Source organism: Diabrotica virgifera, chromosome 5 (assembly GCF_917563875.1).
Source record: "Diabrotica virgifera virgifera chromosome 5, PGI_DIABVI_V3a".
Taxonomy (NCBI): Eukaryota; Metazoa; Arthropoda; class Insecta; order Coleoptera; family Chrysomelidae; genus Diabrotica; species Diabrotica virgifera.
Genome location: NC_065447.1, coordinates 224,862,932 through 224,884,443, shown reverse-complemented (window position 1 = coordinate 224,884,443; position 21,512 = coordinate 224,862,932). Strand labels below are relative to the sequence as shown.

The 21,512-nt window shown below is 31.6% G+C and overlaps 1 protein-coding gene across 6 annotated transcripts in view; it reads right to left on the bottom strand.

Moving 5' to 3' along the window:
- LOC126884694 (gastrula zinc finger protein XlCGF46.1-like) overlaps positions 1-21,512 on the bottom strand; it is a 220,260-nt gene that overhangs the window by 1,936 nt on the left and 196,812 nt on the right. For 5 of the 6 annotated variants that reach the window (XM_050650777.1, XM_050650775.1, XM_050650778.1 and 2 more), the window contains exon 2: positions 3,625-4,426. In XM_050650777.1, the coding sequence (XP_050506734.1) occupies positions 3,625-4,426 (802 nt within the window). Of the gene's footprint in view, positions 1-3,624; positions 4,427-13,308; positions 13,546-21,512 lie in introns of those variants that run through there. The other variant, XM_050650773.1, reaches the window with a different exon arrangement.

Below are 21,512 nucleotides of genomic sequence, written 5' to 3'. Positions count from 1 at the left end.
AAGCTCAAATACCGCAAATTTAAATTTTTGCCACATTTTAATAAATTAGTAGTCAAATGAAGAATTATACCATTAGAACCAAAATTATACTACTAATCAACGAGGGCCCTGGAAATAATTAATAGTTCCTATCGTCTTCGATTATATGGGAGTATAATATACAGGTCTATGTACATTCGCAAATTTAATTTACCATGACCCCTTAAAATCCTCCATAATTTTCCGAACCCAAAAAATCCCACCACAATTTCTGCTTAGAAAAATTTCCCTAGACGCTTTCAAATTGCCCCAAAATTGTGGGAAAATACACCAATCTGGCAACCTGTTTCTATCTACCGTTTGAAACACCACCGAACCCTAACAGCTGTTTGCTGGTCGGTCATCGACGGTGGCCGACGTTGGGTATTTACTCTTACGGTCATCTACTCATCCTGTAGCATGTTCCGAACGATCTCTCGCGCTCAATTTAACTTGTACTATTTCTATATAAGGTTCTCTTCGTTACGTCAAACTTTGTTCCTCAAATGTTATTTCTAATATAACGTTGAAAAAATAACTATCTCATAACTGAAGAATACACCACACCGAATTTTAAATAAATAGTTATGGGCATCGTTATACTCACCGACTATTTTGTTTTACTTGCTGAGTCGGTATTACGCGGACGTGTTCTGTCATTATTGCAGTATTTTATAGTTATATATATCGTAATATTAATGCTAGTTAACATTTAAAACGGGTTCCAGTGGTAAACAAATGTTAAAGCCAGTGCAGGAGCAGGACACAACACACAACCATTCTTGTCAGACGGCGGTGGAGATGCTGAATAGTCTCATCGGAGAAAAGAACTCATTTCCAATCATCGATGGTCCAATTTTGATGCAATCTTGCAAAATTCAATCTCTGAACCCTGTGTTCTCTGGTAAGCAAGGGTTTTTTGTTGCTCAATTCTGCTTCATGTAAACGTCTTCTAACTGTTCGAGACGATATCGCGACATTTCGAATATACAAACCTGAAACGTATCGCATTGAATATCCTTCATCTAGGAGAGTCGATGCCCGCACTGCCCCCTCCATTGACAAATTTCTTTGGCGGTTCATTTCTTTATTTGATTCTTAGGACAGTTTTACATTATGCTATTTTCATGCTAGGCAAGAGCCATGCAAGACAGATCACGCTACTGCGCATGCCCAAGCGCTATTTCCATGCAATTCCTGTGCTAGACGAAAAATTAAAACATGTTCTATTTTTCATGCTATTTTGATGCAAGTCCTGTCAAAATTCATGTTGCCAATATGACAAAATTTATAGTTTAGAAAAAAACTTAACCTTATTGTGTAAGTTTAAATGGTATTTATTGGATGTAATAATATGTGATTTATATTTGAATATATTTAATTATGGACTGAAGTTTCCAAGTGAAATATCTAAAGTTAATAATTTGATATATTTCTTCTATTGGCAACAATGAAAGTGGTATCTAAAATTGCACAGAAATAGCTCCGATGTAAAAAGGTCAGGCTACGCAAGAGATATGCCATGCAAGACGGACTTGCATAGCCTTGATGTAAAGCTGCTTTTATTTTATGCAAATAAACTTCCAAACATGCATGTGATGAAAAATATCACAATAAAAAGCCTGTTTCTCACAAGCACTTTGTTTTAATCGGCACTTCTTATGAAAAGTTTAACTCACTTTTAGTCTAAAACGAAGTTTAATATAAATTATTGTTAAAACAAGACTATTATTAGCTTACATAACAACTGTCACTGTCAAACAAGGTCCATAGGCAACTTGTCGTACAGTAAATTACCAATAGTTGCGTTCGCGGCTACAGTGGACAAATTGTCGCGGACAATTTCTAACCTCACTTAATATATATATATATATATATATATATATATATATATATATATATATATATATATATATATATATATATATAATACCGTTAATAGATAAATATACAAGGTATATTTACTTTTAATTAATATTAATACCCATTTATTAAATTATACTAGGTAAATATATAAAACAGCACTAACAGGCCTTATAGGCCTTAGGCTCCAGGTAAATATACCTTGTATATCTATTAACGATATTATTTATATCATTTTAAAGTGCGCATGCGTATTGCTGCTAATTTGTCGCAGACAGGCACCCGCGAATGCACTTAATAAAAAGATTAGTGAGAAAAATATGAATGGTGCGTTAATAATATAAGAGATTATAGTTTATAATATATGAGAAACAGTGGCGGCTCGTGATTTTTTCAATAGGGGAGGCTATACCTAACTGTAAATTATCTAGACAAATTTGTACTAGCAAAAGAAAATCCGCCAAAAAAATCTAATTTAAGGCCCCATCTTTTTGACCATTTTTTATTTACATTTTATAATATCATCATAATTCATAATTTCATATTATCATATTTTAAAAATAGTTAGTACATATATAATTATTGTAAAAGTTTATTACCAAAGTTTGTGTCGTTTATTTGTTAACAATTCTATCTCTGTAAATAGATATGAATATCAAAATAAATACAGATTTGAAGTTTTGCAGTCCATAGAGGTTGAAGGTTCACATTGTTTAAGATACTCAACTCAATTTTTTTAATTCTAAAAGCGGCTTATTCTGCGAATGCAGAAACACGGTAAATTACCGATATTTTGCTTTGCATTACAGATATCGGAAAAAGTTATTTAAACAAGTTGTTCCAAATATTATTCTAATCCCACATACCAAATTTCATCACAAAATTCGCACTTTTAGTTTTTTCATTATTAGTAGTCAGGATCCTAAAATCCGCAGAGGAGGCTGCTGGCCGAAAAATCTCACTTGCCCGATTCCCGGGCAGCGGGCGTTAAGCAATGTGCAGCTCTAAGGAGACCGGACCTCCTTAAACCATCCTTAAACGCTGCTGGGCTACGCGGAGCATTAGCAAGTGAGATTTTCCGGCCAGCAGCCTCCTCTGCGATTTTAGGATCCCGACTACAAATAATGAAAAAACTAAAAGTGCGAATTTTGTGCTAAAATTTGGTATGTGGGGTTAGAATATTATTTGGAACAACTTGTTCAAATAACTTTTTGCGATATCTCGAAAGCGAAGCAAAATAGCAAAGTAAACAAAACAGTGTAGAGTGTGTAAAAAATTTATGGGGAGGCTAAGCCTCCCTTGCCTCCTCTGACCAGCCGCCACTGACGAGAAAATGTTTGTCCGACAATAAAATGTTGGGCATTTTAAGAAGTTCGACACATAGTACATGTCAAATGACATGAATTATGTTGGTGATTCCAGTGTTCCCATACATCAAAATATGTCCGACTACACACAGTTAAGCTATTAACAAATTTTCAGCTTGCTATTAATTCAATTGAATTAATATTTGGTATATTCGTCAATTATTTGATACATAGGATCCAGATCTATAATTCAAAACGGCGTAAAATCCAGAAAACCACAGAAATCACATAACATTTGATATTGGACATGAATACAAACTCATGAAGTGCTGTTAGAAATAGAAAAATTTAACCGTAATAATTGTGAAACATTTAAAGACACAAGAATGTTAAAATTATGTCTCTTAAAAAAGTAAACATATAAACATGTGATTACCTGAAAAACTTAAATTACATGTTTCACAAGTAAAGTCAGTACTCTCAATACGTTTCCGTCTTCTCTTTTTTTGTTTAATTTCATTTGGTTGATTTGTTTTTTCTGCTCCTTCAGTTATTATATCACATTTTACACTTCCTTCATTTGCATCTTCATCTGTTGCTACTTCATTTGAGTTATCATTTGCACCTTCATTTGTTGTTGCTTCATTTGAGTCATCATTTACACCTTCATTTGTTGTTGCTTCATTTGATTTCTGAACTAATCCTGACTTTGGTTGGATTTGCTTTTGTTTAATTATTGGTTTAGCTTTTTTAGAAACTATTTTTTGCTTAGTGGTTTTTGTCTTTTTTGGTACTGAAGATTGGACTTCATTAAAAATATCTTGATCTAGTGCTCCTTTTTCTTCTTTATTTGTGTTTGGTTGATTTGTTTTTTCTACTACTTCAGTTTTTATATCACATTTTACACTTACTTCATTTGCATCTTTATTTGTTGTTGCTTCTTTTGAGCTCTCAACTAATTCTGATTTTGGTTGGGTTTGATTTTGTTTAATTATTGGTTTAGATTTTTTAGAAACTATTTTTTGCTTAGTGATTCTTCTCTTTTTTGGCACTGAAGATTCGACTATATTAATAATAGGGGTTATCTCTATTGTTTCAAATATTGCCCTCTTGTTTTCTAGAGCTTCTAATAGAAACTGATGTGCCTCTATAATACGTTTCTTAACCGCCAAAGCCATCTGAACTTCTTCTGCACATTTTGTACAACTATATTTTGGTAAGCCATCGTCTTCGTGTACCTTTAACATAAAATACGATATGAAACAATAATTAATTTATGAAAAAGAACAAAGAAAGTTTTATTAAAAATATAATAAATCTATAGATGCTACAGAATTATTAGTAGGCAATGACTGAATAATTTGTAGTCAATGTTTTCTGCAATAAAAAGTGTTACATGTATCTACTGAACACAAAAAGTGGCCTCACAGTAGAGAACAGACATTTTGATAGTTTAAAGTTAAGCTGACGAGTTTTCTTTGTTATAGATATTTAAAGTGAAATTAACTTGTCAATTTATTCGAAGAGAAAATACTTATTTGATAAGTAAATAAATAAAATGTTATTTGACGTTAGTGAAACGTAGATATTGTCAATTTATTGGTTGAATAACTTTATTTAACGGCCTTAAATTAAATATAACAAAAACCAGTTTTATGAGATTTTTACCAAAGAATATAGCCCCTGACTATGATCCTTATCTATATATTGATCACAAGTCCATTCAAAATGCTGAAGTAATAAAATTTTTAGGACTGATGCTAGATCCAAAGCTAAGTTGGGAAAATAGATAAAGTAACCTCGACACTAAGTAGTCGTTGTTATGTAATTAGAAATAAAGGGATATTGTATCCTTCCATATATATTAAAACTAATGTACTATGGCTTGGTGCAGTCAGTCCTTCAGTACTGCTTAATATTTTGGGGCTCATCTCCATTCATGAATAGAGCTTTTATATCTCAAAAAAAAATACTACGAACTATGTTTAAAGTATCACCAACTACATCATGTAAACCACTATTTATAAAAGCTAACATCTTGACTCTTCCTAGCCTATATATTTTACAACTAATAATGTATATAAAAAAACATGAGCAAACATTCCTTAGGAACGCTGATCTACATTCACATAACACACGCCTCAAGGATAACATACACCAGCCTTTTTCCCGCCTGGGATTGGCACAGCATGCTCCTACCTACATTGGGATCAAATGTTTTAATAAGTTCAGTGACATGCCGGTGACACATAAGATGCATCTTGGCACTATTAAATGCTTTGAACAAAATCTAAAAACATTTCTAGTTAGCCATGCTTTTTACAGTATTGAAGAATTTTTAAATTTTTAATGTGTTTCCTGTAATGTATTTTTTTGAAGTTATTCTTCTTTAGGCGCGATTGAGAGTAACATTTTTCATAAATCTGCGCGCATGCGCACACAGACAGTATGTAGTTCGTTTCTAATCTTTCAAGATAGTATCTGTATCAGCGCTAATAAGTCATTAAAAGAATATATTAGTGTTTTTAGTAAATGTATTATTTATTATAATTTTTGTGTCTTTGAATTTCTCTTCTTCTGTAGTAAGATAATAAAATATGTAGGTATAACATTTTTATCACGATACCACTCAATCTATTTGTCACTGTGTTGTGTAATTATATCCGAAACTTACGTGTCAATTACAGGAGAGTCGGTGGTCTAGTCGTTGAGTGTTCAGTCAGAGATCGAAAGACCCCGGGTTCCAATCCTGGACGATTCATTTTTTTTTATTTTTGGTTGTTTTAATAAAAAATTTTTGAAAGTGGTAGATAAGAAAGTTAGTTTAATATTTAAATAGAATACAAATAACCTGTTAAGTATATTTACTTCGTTAAAATTATATAATAGAAGAATAACTTCTTATGTGCGTACAAAGTACACACATTCTTTTTTTTTTGTAAATTTTAATGTACTAATTTTTTAATGTGTTTACTTTTGTATAACATATAATATTTTTTTTGACTAGTCAGATAAATTTGTGTAATGTTGTATACATTGTATAAATTTCTAGACGAATAAATTCTATCTATCTATCTATCTATCTATTCATCGAATAAACTTCTATTTGTCACTGCACTGTCATAAGCAGTGTAATGCAGGTAATATGAAACAAATGTAAAGTGAGAGTAATTAAGGGTAAAGAAGTACCTACATATTAACAATAATATGAACAGTACTGAATATACAGTAGGAAAAATGAAGGAATACCCATGAACGAACATATAAAACACGCTGTATTTTCCTGTCACTGTGTCACACAAAAAATTGGCCAGCGTAAGTACATGTAATAATTATTGTTACATGTACTGGCACTGGACAATTTTCTTTGTGACACGGTGACAGGAAAATACAGCGTGTTTTATATGTTCGTTCATGGGTATTCTTTCATTTTTTCGACTGTATCTTACAGGGAAATCACAATGAAGGCTAAAAAAGTTAAATCAGAAGAAAAAAATGTCAAGGTATGATTTCAAAAAATTAAAATTAAATGATGAGGCGCAGATATGGAATAAAGACCAGAAACAACTTATAAAATCAGTAAAACAAAGCATGAACCAAAAAAACTAACAGAAGTAAATGAAACAGAATTAACACAGGCAATAGACAAGGCAATGATTTGAATTAAAGGCAGAAAAAAAAATTAAAACTAACTTATTTAGATGGAATACTATGCTATCTAGTGCTACTGTATTCCTGCCCTTTCCTTAATGTGGCTCAGCCATCTTTTTGGGGGTTGACCCACATTTCTCTTATGTTGCCTATCCAAGACCCCTGCAACGAAGCGGTGTATTGTATTAGATCCTCTACTTTTGTCCTTCTATGTATTTCTTCATTGCTGACTCAATCTTTATAAGTTATTCCCAACATAAGTCTTTACACTGCGAGCTGTGTTGCTCCCATTTTATTGGAGACTTTTATGGACAACGTAATTGTCTTTAGACTGTATTGACATCGCTGAAAGGATGAAGGAATTGAGATTTACGGGAATATTATAGCAAATACTATTGACTGTAATACATCCAACTCCCACAGAAATCTTGAAGCACGTTGCCACTAGCGCCACTGTCGGCTTGCGGTGAAACTACGTTGTGACAACGTAAAATTTGACGTAAACATTCAAATTTAATTTTATAAATTTTTGAATAACAAGCTAATTTTGCTAAATTAAATTAAAATAAAAATAGTTCAAACACATACAAAAACAATAATAAAGCAATTTTATAAATGTAAGGTTAGATTGCTATGGTTATCACCGTAGACCGCCTAGATGGCGCTATTTTTTTGCTTCCTCAAATGTAATGGGAAATGTCAAGAGTTGTATGTATTACAGTCCATAGTATTTGATTATAGTTCTTGAGTAAAATTCAAGTAACGAGTACAGGTTTTCCAACAGCAGCTCATGTCATGCAGAATATTTTCAGTGGTGTGAACAAAATCTTTTAGATCTTAATATTGATAAATGCTTTCAGATTTACTTTCATAGGAAAAAAAATAGAATACCATCATTTGATTCTATAAATGGGCAAAATCTTAAAATAAATGAGATAGCTAAAGACTTGGGTATACTATTTGACTCCAAACTGAATTTAAGTGATCATATAGAGGGATTAACAGTAAAAGCGAACAGCATGTTAGGTTTTACTCTAAGAAATTGTAAAGGGTTATCTTTGGAGGCAGTGAAGACAGTATATGTTGGGTTGGTCAGATCACAGCTTGAATATGGGTCAATTACAGTAGGAAAAATGAAAGAATACCCATGAACGAACATATAAAACACGCTGTATTTTCCTGTCACCTTGTCACACAAAAAATTGGCCAGCGCAAGTACATGTAATAGTTATTATTACATGTACTTGCGCTGGGCAATTTTCTTTGTGACATGGTGACAGGAAAATACAGCGTGTTTTATATGTTCGTTCATGGGTATTCTTTCATTTTTCCGACTGTATCTGGTCTCCTCAGTATAATGTCTATAAGTCATTACTGGAGAGTGTGCAACATAAATTTCTACGATATTATAATTATATGTTAAATCTGAATATGATTTCTGAGCACAACTATTCTCATATTTTAAAGTATCTTAAACTGGATACATTGGAGAAGAGAAGAACCATGTTTGATATTTTGCTTTGTTTTCAAACTATTGAATGGAATAGGGAACTTGCACATTTTTTTTTATTAGATAATAATGTTCAGTTTTGTTTAAAAATGAGATTTCCAAAATTTCACGCTTTAAAAACTCGTAATAACTTAGAAATACATATTTAAAGTCTTCAGCGGTATAAAATAGTTCAAACGGCACGTGACGTCACATAGTTTTGCATTAGTTTTTATTATGGTTATATTTCGCTGTGTCTAGGTACACGCTAACGTGTACGCAAATAAAAAAGTTAGGTAGACGCGAATTAAACTTCATCAAGCCAGTGACGTCATTATTTAGCTTGTGCAGTGGCTATATATTTTGGTACATGCTATTTTGATATGTTTAGTGTTTGTTTGATGGAAACATATTTGTTAAGGGAAGGGAAGCAGAACTATTCAGATGTTTCAAACTTAATTGTAATAAATCAATGTGTATATATAAAAGTATATATTTAGGTTAGCAAAATAATTATATGTATTTAGTTGACAGACATGTAGGTACAAAATATTGTTAAAATAATTTTTATACGTAAGTGAATTATTATAATCAACTATTCTAAATGCAAAATAAGCCACAATTTAACTAAAAAAATTATTTTATTAACGTTTAGACGTCCAAATCGGATGGCATTTTCAAAATACAAAAATTAGTCAGATTAAATAAATTATTAGAAAAAATTTTTTACTAAGCAACAACATTTTTGTTTAATTTAATAATATTTGTATTTTGACAACGACATCCGGTTTAGAAGTCGAAACGTTAATAAAATCAATTTTTTAGTTAAATTGTGGCTTAGTTCCCATTTAGAATAGTTGATTACAAAAATGCCACAAGGATAATAGCTTCAAAACAAGTTGATTATTATTGTGAAAGCTTTAGGGCTTCCTTTTATTTTAATCTTTTACGGTAATACTATTTCATTTATAACTAAAAATATATATATATATATATATATATATATATATATATATATATATATATATATATATATATATATATATATATATATATATATATATATATATATATATATATTAATTTATAGTCTCTTATCTTTTGCGTACTGTTTTAAAATGTTCTTAAACTCATTAAAAGAACTAAATAATTGTCCGCACTCCGTAGTTAATTTAAAAACAAACACTAAACAAATAAAAAATAAGAAATCACTGACACTCTAACTTTTTTATTTGCGTACACGTTAGCGTATACCTAGACACAACCTTATATTTAGGTATATTCTTCTTCTCATTCTTTAGTTTATTGGCCTCCACCTACTTGGGTATTTGGCAAGCTCATCGTCGTGGAATAAGTCAAAAATATTTATATTCTAATGACATTTATCGTATGTCATTGTAATAATATATACCAGTTTGTTAAAATTGTAGTTTTATACTGTTTTTGAAGGAAAGGAACGAAGGTTTACTATTGAAAATAAAACCATTTTGTAAAAGTACAAATTTTCTATGAATAGGTCAAACGATCAAAAACACTTGTAACGTCACATAAATGTATTTTCTACTGACGTTTATAACAACTAATTTAAAATTATGTTTACTTTATTGGAAAAATGTAAATGTAAAACCAAGTGACGTCACGATGCGTTTTGGACCACCTGTTTTAATTTGAATTTTTAATCGTCTTTAGGGGCCAAACGAAAGACAAACAAAACTTTTTTATCTTTGATACATGTTTTAAATTATGTTCTTTTGTGATTTATAACATTTTTTTCGAATTTAAAAATTTATGCAAGTTCCCTATTATATCATGTCCAGAAATTCTTTCACAAATCAAATTTGCTGTTCCGCAGAGAATGCTACGACAAAATAATTTATTTTTTATTGGCTTTCATGCAACAAATTATGGTAGACACTCATTCATGGATCGATCCCTAGAGTTTTTGAATAGAGAAGATAGATTGGATGTGTTTAATAACTCTTTGCAGTCATTTAAGAGAATTCTTTTGGAAATATTTTAATGTTATATTGCTATCACTTATGTACCAGTTTACTAGTGATAACTTATGTACCTAATGGATTTATTATTTAAGGCTATGGGTACATAATTCGCAAATATTTTATGGCTATCCCTACCTTTTCTGTCTTTACAGGGCAAATTACGTGTAGTAAAATTCACACTGGTATGGATATATGTACATATAACTAGAATGTCATTCTACTTGACAATGTCATAACTAGCTTAAAGAGATGGCTTTTGAATGTTCTTGGATAACTGTTATTTTTTGAATAATTGCAAATTATTAATTCAGTTAATAAATGTGATAATTTTTTCACTAGCTATGTATTCAGTGATTGTAATAATTTATATATACCTACAACAAAAACTAATACTCAATCGAGAAAAGAGGAAAAGTGTTAAAGTGATTTTTTAATAATATATTGTTACTATGGAACGCTTACAATTTTGAACGTCTTTAACAACAAAATACTTGGATCACAGAATATATCTTGATGTATTCTCTGCTTCTATCTTCCATAAATAATACACAATATATAACTTTTTATAAAGTTCACCTCTTAAATCAATTATTTATCAAATACACTATGTATTCTCCTTTTCATGACCATTTTTCAGTGCGTCACAAATTATAGAAAAAAAGGTAAGTCCATGATAATACACATTTATGACATTTATTCTAACATGACATTTTATTTAAATCTGACAGTTGTCACATTTTATTTTCAATTTGGAATAAAAACAAATCAATTGTGTCTATTGCATTTATAAAATGGTATTTTCTTTGATTTGTATAGTCTTATAAATTGTACAGATTATATTGATAATATTATTATTTTATTTAATAAATAATTCTTTTTTGATTATGACGCCATCTATCGACAACTAGAATAACTAGAAGAAATGTTATAAATGTCTGTAATCACTGAAGTGCCTTTTTTTCTGTTACATACAATTTAATGCATTGGAGAGAAATCGAAAAACTGTTACGCACTGAAAAATGGTCATAAAAAGGACTATATCAGTATTATTTAATCAACAACTAAAAATATTCCTGATTCATGTCAAATAATTATTTAAAATTGTCACTGATTGTCAGTGTCTGACTGACAATGGGTGCGTTCGGACGACCATAGCGGCTGGCTGTCAGCAGAAATCGGCTGAGTGGTTGTATCCAGCTTAGTAAATCTCTCAGCGACTGGCTTCCAGCGGTGACGTCTGACAGCTACTGCGTCTGACAGCTACTGCTGGCTCAGCTGTCCAGTGGCTGTGGTCATCTGAATGCACCCAATATTCTATTCGACGACTAAGTGCGTTGTATGACAAAGATAGATTTGAAAAATATTACCACGGCCATTGTGTTCATTTTTTTCGAATCCTGAAAAAACCAATAAATATTTTTGAAAAATCTAAACACAGAATGAAAGAATAAATTATTACTGAGGGCCGAAAGTCCCTTAGAATAAATAAAAAGTTTATTTTGAATGAGATATTTGAAATTAAAAATAACACTAAATTTTCTCTTAGTTTTTCACATCTGTAACTTATTAAAATAAACATTATAGAAGTTCTCAGGGACTTTCGGCCCTCGCTAATAACGTAATCTTTCATTCTGCGTTTAAATTTTTTAAAAATACTTATTAGTTTTCTCAGGATTCGAAAAAAATGAATCCCCATTTGAATAGCATTGCAGTTGAAAAAACGTACCGATCCTCTTAAGTAAGTTTTTGTTAATTTTGTATACAGTCAAACCTGCCATATCCGGATCAATGTGGCGACAGACCGATCCGGATATGAAAAAATCTGGATATCAAAACCACTACTTCTTTTATAGTCTCTGAAACATTTTCTCCTTCATACATTCCAGTAATCAACGCCGTCAATAACTTTCGTCGATAGACACGTTTTATAGATTCTATAATACATTATTTCGCCATCTTTAAATTCTTCTTTTAGCACGTTGTCCAATAGCAGGACTGCCTTTCTCGGTAGATTTCGGTAGATCCGGATGGCGCAGAACCGTCCGGATATGGGGAGGTCCGGATATGGCAGGTTGTACTGTATGTATAATATATACAGTGTGTCCACTGTTGGGGTGCCCTAGAGAAAAAACTTTTTTATTTTCAATTTTAGCGAAAAATGTCATTCTTGATAAAAAGTTTTGCTTGTTCTAAAACCTTATAAAATGAAATAAAATTCAAGTTTTTCAAATCCTGCTTAATTTTGTAGCCAATTTTATGTAAATCCCTATAAATTTTTGCACTAAGTTCGAAATTGTAACAATAATCTAATGTTGCCAAGGCACAATGTAGCTTAGTAACTATCAACTCCAATAAATAATTTGCGAATTGTCATTTTTTTTCGACAATGTTAAGCGTTCAATAAAGAATTTATCTTGTGATAAATTTCATTATTAAAATTATTGGATTAATAATTATTTAATTAATAAATAATTTGATGATTCAAGGAGAACGACAAAGTCTGGCTTCATAATCCAGAGAAGCGAAAGGGTTGTTCTCCCAAGTTATTATGGTTACAATTTCGAACTTAGTGCAAAAATTTATAGGGATTTACATAAAATTGGCTATAAAAATAAGCAGAATTTGAAAAACATGAATTTTATTTCATTTTATAGGGTTTTAGAACAAGCAAAACTTTTTATCAAGAATGACATTTTTCGCTAAAATCAAAAATAAAAAAGTTTTTCCTCTTGGGCACCCCATCTGTGGACACACTGTAATGTACCTATATGTATCTTTTAAGCATTTCTTAATTGGATGTTATTTAGACTAGTTTTGATAATAGCCTTTAATCAAAAATGTACTATTATTTTTTGTAATGGGGGTTTCCCCTCTAATAAATAAAAATAAATCAAAAAAGAATATTTTAATAGCAAGGAAAATTAACTTGACCATTAAATAAGAATAAATTATAATTCTTTAAAAATAATATATATGTTACCTTTATGGATGTTAATAGGTCTAGCATTCTGGGAAAATCTCCACCAAATATGTTAACTCTGGTTGGAGTTTTATTTAAACATAATCTGCATTGATACAGCGCTACGGATGTAGTCATTGTGCTTATGAGTTTAAAAATCAAATTAAATTTGCTTCATAAAAACTATGGTCTTAATATTTTCATAGAGAAATATTTTTGTTTACATTTTAAACATAGATATATTATACTCTAGATTGCGCCTTACGATCTTAAAATGGGTGACGGTTGCGACAGAGATAAATGAGCCTATTTGGTCGGTAGTCTCTTTCTAATTCAAGGGGAGTATCGACGACGTCACTATCCTACTCTGTCGTCGAGTATTTTAGATGGTTTGACAGTTCGAGCGGATGGCGACGAGAACTGGTCGTTTGTCTTCTGACGTGGATAATCCTGGTTCGAATCCCATACCAATCTTTACTTTTTTTATTTTTTATTTAATCAATATTGCGTTTATTAGATATTATTATATCTCTAAAATAAATCTAAGCAAAGAAATATATAACAAATAAGAAAAACTGTGTAGGTACCTATAGATTTTTAAAAATATAAAAGCCAATGTTATTTTTTTAATAAGTTAATGGTACAATAGTATAAAGTAATTGTTAAAAATATTCGTACAAATTACCAATAATTAATATCAACATAATGTACCATCATCGATTTATTAATTGAATCGGTCATTTCAAAAACAACACGAGACACGAGTCACATATTCCTAATTTTACAGAAGAGCAAAGAAAACTACCTATATAGTCGAAAGATGGATGAAATGGATGACATCAAAATTCAGAGTTATATTGTAGTTTTGTTCCTAATGTTTTTACTGGACTGGTGTCGTTTTTGCACACAACGTTTATCTTAAAGGAGTCTATTCCTCTCAAAAAGTTAGTTTCTGAAAATTGTGGACTTTGCTGTTTTTGAAATGACCGATTCAATTATAAGTAATTAGACATTATTTTTATTTATGAAACTATTATTACAATTTTTTAAAAAGGTAGAAGCAATACAAACATTATTCACGTCATTCGAATAAGGCCGAATTTATATTAATAACGAATGACTTATTTTACAAATAATTATGTATTCCAATATTAACTTACTATACATACATTTATTATCTGCTAGATTTACTTAGGTCCATTTTTCAGATGTAAAAATATCTAATAAACGCAATATTGATTAAATTAAAAATAAAAAAGGGAAAGTTTGTATGGGATTCGAACCACGATTATCCATGTCCGAAGACCAAAGACCATTTCTCGTCACCACCCGCTCGAACTGTCAATACATAATACTCGATAAAGTGGGATAGTCACGTCGTCGATATTCCCCTTAAATTAAAAAGAGACTACCGACCAAATAGGCTCATTTATCTCTGTCGCAACCGTCACCCATTTTAAGATCGTAAGGCGCAATCTAGAGTATTATAAATCTATGATTTTAAAACTAGATTTTATAGGTTATGATCATAGAGAAATAAAAAAAAGGTTATGATTTCTCTTCTCTTCTCTTTTTATTTCTCTATGGTTATGATGTAAAACGACGGCACTGGGCACTGTTGCCAAATTTACTTGTTTCCTTTTAGCGGGAACTTTAAAATTAGGCTAATGCCACTTTAGTTTTAAAGAGTTTTGTATTCTCAAATCTTAATATAACCTTACTTTTACAAGTAGCAAACTGCCATATTAATACCGCTATAGTATCAAAATTCAGTTGATCCTGTCCTTCGTTTTCTTTAACACAATAGTGATAATGCTTCTAGGTTTTCTTGACCCAAATGTGACCCTTAATATATGTATCTTTATTCTTTTTAAAGCCGAAAAAGACCGCTCGCATGACCTATTAGAAATTGGTATCATCAAATTAACTTTCAGTAAAGTTCAAAATTGGGAAAAGTTGCCGTTACATCCTGGATGACACCAAATTTTTCAAATGTTTATTACAATTTTGGCTTAACGTTACAAAATGAGTAGTTTCATTATGCAAGTTTTCTTTGGTTTCATCAACATTTCTTACATTTCTCGCATAAAATATTAACTCACGTCTTGACTTCTTCTATATTTAGCGTAAGAAACATCTAACAGCTGATGTAACATCTTTGTAGCATTATATTCTCTTTAAAAGATCTTGAGTAATATTGTCGCGTATAACATTAAATAGGTAATACCTACCTCAAGTCTGATCGCTCTTGCCCCTTTAAAATTGTGTCACTTTCAACTTCTCATCCATCAAAAACTGTTTTTCTTTTCTTTGTTCTTTGAAGGTCAATTCTATAGAATATATTTAAGATAAAAAATATTTAAGATAGCCTTCGCAAAAAAAAATATTTTTGGCTTCTACTTCAATTTCGCTTAATTTATTTCTCACGTCTCCAACAAAGCCCAAATGTCATTAATTCTACTCTAATTGACATATTCGAGTCCACAGTTTCTAATGTTTGCTTGTTGATTTCACGCGTTTTAAAATTTTTGCGCAAACCAGTGTCATAATAGAGCTGTCTCAAAAAGGTATCTATTTTATTCTGGCTTAGCTTCACTTCTCACTGCTGATTTTTTGTCTCTATTATTGCTTGGAAAAAATATGTTTGATAGATCCGTAGTTTTAAAGTAAAGCATTTACAGCGTCAAAAGTTTCTACAAGTTTTGTTTTCATCACTTCCAGGAATTCATTACAAATTTGGTCAGACAGATAGCTAACTGCACGTTTTGCTTTATTCGTATTCCGCTGTAAATGCTCATCTAAGAAGTTGTCAAAAGCCAAGTATACCAGACAACTTAATTACCTTTATGACGACTCGTTAATTCCATGGTTAATTCCTCATGAGATCAACGGAAAGCTAGTCCTTAAGAAGCAAGTAATTTAATGGTGACATCAACTCTTCTTAGGACCTTCACCCAATAGTTAGCTTCGCGTTCTACTTGCTCTTTCAAGCCAGTGTCTATAACTTCAATCTAACTGATGATCCATGTAACTTCATTGATGATCTTGTTACTAATGTAACCATAGAGTTCAGATAAAATTTACTGTCTTCCTGAGATTTGAGCAAACTATTCAAATGTTTCCAGTGGGTAAAATATATCCAAAATCAGTTAAACTATTTTTTTCAATCGAAAATAATTTGCACGGATAACAATAAACAGCTTTAACACTTTCGTATTATATTAGCCAATCTCTCTTCTCTTTGCCTCCATTGGGTTTTACTCTATAAGATGAGCCTTCATTAATCGTCTATGTCTATATAACAAGCTTTGTCTCCAGCTTCATACATTTCATACAATTTTCTAATGAATCACTCTGGTTTAAAAGTTATCACGTTCTTACAACGTATTTCGTAGTCTTTTTCTCTATTTTAAATAATATGTACCTCGATTATTATCGGACTTTATTTTGTTATTAATAAAAAGAAGGTCCAGTTCGGGCCCCTGCCCCAAGCGCCCAGTGGATAAATCGGCACTGATTATAATAGTATTAATTCTCATCATGTATCGTGCTAAATAGCTAAGCGCTTAAGCCTCAAAATAAAAAAAAAAAGTAAAAAAAAACATTCTTAGTGGCGTAGCACCTTAACATGGGGCGACGTCTAAAGTTACATAAATGAGTCTTTAGGATGTGAAATTTTAACCACAGAAAGACATCTGTATGATGTGTATTTACATCATATTCAATTGGTGTCTGCATTACATCAGGATATTGCTGGGTGTACACAACTAAACAACACTTTTTTGATTAAAAGGTTTATTTCATTAAATCAAAACTTAAAAGGGATACAATTTAAATAAGATAATAATATCAAATTGCCAATAAAAGTTACCATGGCTTAATCCGGCAACTAAGATCAGATAACGTCGCAAGAAAAACAAAATGCCAAATATACAAAACCTTAATAAGACCGGTACTCACATACGGCTCAGAAACCTGGACACTCACTAAAAGAGAGGAAACATTGCTAGCCACCTTTGAAAGAAGAATCTTGCGACACATATACGGGCACAAAAGAAAACGGAATTTGGCGAAGAAGGTACAACTTTGAACTATACAAAATATACCAGGATCCGGATATCACAACATTCATTAAAATAGGACGGCTGCGTTGGATGGGACATGTAGGAAGAATGGAAGAAGGCGAAATACCAAACAAAATATTCAAACAGATGCCAGTAGGAAAAAGAACAAGAGGAAGACCGAAGCTGAGATATTTAGAACAAATAGAAAATGATATAAAAAAACTGGAGAAAAAAAGCACGAAGCAGATCAGAATGGAGCAGTGCCGGTTTAACCTAACTTCGGGCCCTGGGCGCTGAATATTTAGGGGCCCCATTAATTGCTATTCGTCGTCAGATTTTTTTACAAGAAAACACATTCATGTATTTATAAACGTAAAATCCATACACAATTTTTAGCAAACAAGAAGAATAGCAAACGTAAAAAATATTCCAAAAAATACATTTAAAAACGTATAAAAAAACAGAAAGTTACACAAAACAACACATGACAAACAAAAAAATATATTCTAAAAAATAATATGACAAAAATTAGATCACTTTTTTGCTTGACTAGGCATTAGCAATCTGTCAGATAATACTATCACAATTCAGTTGCTCGAGGTCTTCATTTTCTATAGTACAATAGTGATATGCGTCTAGATTTTCTTAACTCAAATTTGGCGTTAAATATATTTTTATTATTTTTAAAGCCGAAAAAGACCGCTCGCCTAATGCATCAGAAGTTGGTATCGTGAAATAAACTTGCAGTAAAGGTAAAATATTGGGAAATGTTACCTTTAGGTACAATCTTTACATCCTGGATGATACCAAATTTTATAAATGTTTCTTTAACTTTTGGCATAATGTTATAGAAAGGGTAATTTCATTATGCAAGTTCTCTGTGGTTTCATCAACATATATTTTATATTTCACATAAGTATAAAGTTTTAATTGAGGTCGTGACTGCTTATTTATCTAGCGTAGAAAATCATCTAACAGCTGATGTAACATCTTTGTAGCATATATCCAGGTCTTCGCAAAAAAATATTTTTGGCCTCTACTTCAATTTCGCTTGACATATTTCTTACGTCTCCAACAAATCTCAAAATAGATGTCATTATTTCTACTCCAATTGACACGTTTAAGTCCACAGTTTCTTCACGTTCACGTATTGCTTTTGCATTAACTCGTTCCAAAGTTTTTGTCCAAATCAGTGTCAATAGAGCTGTCTCAAAGATTTTATTCTGCAGTGTCTTGCCTTCAATTTTAATTGCTAATTTTTCGTCTCTGTTATTGCTTAACTGGAAAAATAGGTTTGATGGGTCCCTAGTTTTTAACTAAAGCATTTACAGCGTCAAAAGTTTCTACAAGCTTTGATTTCATTACTTCCAAAAATTCATGGCAAATTTGGTGAAACAGATAGCTAACTGAATCTTTTCATTTATTCGCATTCCGTTGTAAATGCTCAGCTAAGAAGTAGTCAAATTTAGCTAAGTATACAAGACAACTGTATTTAATAATTTTTCCTTTATGGCGACTCGTTAAATCCTCATTGCATCAACGGAAAGCTAGTCCTTGAGAAGCAAGTCATTTAGTAGTGACAACAACTCTTCTTAGGACGTTTATCCAATAGTTAGCTTCGCATTTTACTTGCTCTTTCAAGACAGCGTCTATAACTCCAATCAATGATGATCTTGTTATTAATGTAATCATAGAGTTCAGATGAGATTTTCTTTCTTCGTGAGATTTGAGCAAAATATTCAAATGTTTCCAGTGGGTCCATCCAAACTCGGTTAAACTATTTTTTCAATTGAAAATAATTTGCACGGGTAACAATAAACAGCTTTAACACTTGCGCCGTATATTAGCCAATCTCTCTTTTCTTTGCCTCCATTGGGTTTTCCTCTATCTATGAAAGTTGCTTTTATTTAATCTTCTATAATAAGCTTTTTCTCCATCTTCAAACATTTTTCATAACGTTCTAAGAAAACACTGTTTGGTTTAAAAGTTCGCAGTTTTTATAAAGTCATCAGTCTTAAAATCCATTTGGAAATCGCAGGTATTTCGTCGTTTTTTTTCTATTTTGGAAAATACGTAGATTATTTAGCGGACTTTACTTTTTTATTAGTAAAAGGAACGGGTCTCTACGGGCCCCTCCGGGGCCCGGGCCCCTGGGCGCCCGCCCCAAGCGCCCAGTGCATAAACCGGCACTGGAATGGAGAAGAATCCTGGAACAGGCCAAGACCCAGAAAGGGTTGTCGAGCCAATGATGATGATGATGATAATAACAAATATGATTTGCTACCTACAAATGTGTTAGTACTAAAAAATACATAAAACATGACATTACATAGTAACACATTAACAGCCCAATTGAAAATTTTTGTTTTGGTCTTCAGGCTCCATAATATAATATATTATATTATATTATGGATACATAAGGTAATATATGAGACATAATATATATTTTAGTATAGCTCCCCTACACTAACAAGCTTTAACACATTCGGTGGCCATGATGCATGGGTAGCGTCACGAAGGTTTTACCAAAGGTACTGACGATGCATAAGTTGTAGTACTGTCTAACTAAATAAATTGTTTAAGTACAGTAAAACCTCGATATAACGGACCTCTATTTAACGGACTTCGGATATAACGGACAAAAAATTCGTTCAAATGTAAAAAAATTAAAAATGTCCTGTTACTAATATGCATACTTAACCTTGCCCATACCAGGATACACTGCATAACAAACGGGGTCCAGTGGACCCAAAACGCTGTATTTTGCTTCAAAATTTCAATTCAGAATTTCAATATAATTTTTATTATAACACAATGAGGACACATTTGTAAATCACTAAATCGTTTGAGTTATTTTAAACCTATTTTTATATAACGGACTTTTGGCTTTAACGGACACTTTGTCCCCCCAATTAGTCCGTTATATCGAGGTTTCACTGTATGTGGTACCAGCCAAGTGGCGCTTGTTCGAGCTAGACACCGAACTTGTTAATTTGGTCATGCACAGAGAGCTATATCTCATATCGCTCACTATAATGAGTGATCCTGTATACACAGAACTATAATATACAGGGTGTTTCATTAATAATTGTCCATATAGTAACTGGGAAATCCTTAGAACAAAATACGAAGATTTAACCTAAAACACTTAAATAAAATGTGGTTCCTTACTGAGTTACAGGGTGTTTTATCTAAAAATTTAAAAATTATTTCTGCTCAGAATTTTAAAACTATTCGACGTATCCTTTTCATACTTGGCAGGAAGTATAGGTACTGTACAAAATACTAAATTATGTTAAACAAGCGTTTCTGGCTATTACCAGAGGCGTACGACGGGGGAAAGTAAATGGTTGACCCTTTCCAAATTCTACGCCACTGGCGGAATTGCTATTTTAGTTCAATTTTTGTATTCTCCAATACTTTCTCTGAAAATAATATACCCTTCATTCGTAATGATATAGTCATTAATTTTCGAGATATTTGAAGTTAAAAATGAAACGACACGGTTATTTTGATTAATGTATTGTGTCGCTTCATTTTTAATTTCAAATATCTCGAAAACTAATCATTTTATCGTTACGAATGAAGAGTATATTATTTACATAAAAATTATTGGAAAATCAAAAAATTACACGAAAATAGCAATTTCGTCAGTGGCGTAGAATTTGGGAAGGGTCAACCAGCCACTATCCCCTGTCGTACGCCTCTGGTAGTAGCTAGAAACGTTTGCTTATCATAATTTAGTAGGGTGTCTAGTAGTCGCACTTTCTGCCAAGTATGAAAAGGATACGTCGAATAGTTTTAAAATGCTGAGCAAAAATAATTTTTAAATTTTTACATAAAACACCCTGTAACTCAGTAAGGAACCACATTTTATTTAAGCGTTTTAGGTAAATCTTCGTATTTTGTGCTAAGGTTTCTCCAGTTACTATATGGACAATTAATAATGAAACACCCTGTATATTATGGTTCTGTATATGCAGGCTCACTCATTACTATTATAGTGAATTATATGAGATGTAATATAGTAAAGCTCTCCATGCAAGCCAAATTTTAAGCTTAACTGATAACAACTGATGGATAGATACTCTTTTATCCAAAATTTTATGAAAATTTTGAATGGCCATATTGGTATTAATTCAACAACCCTTCCTATAACAA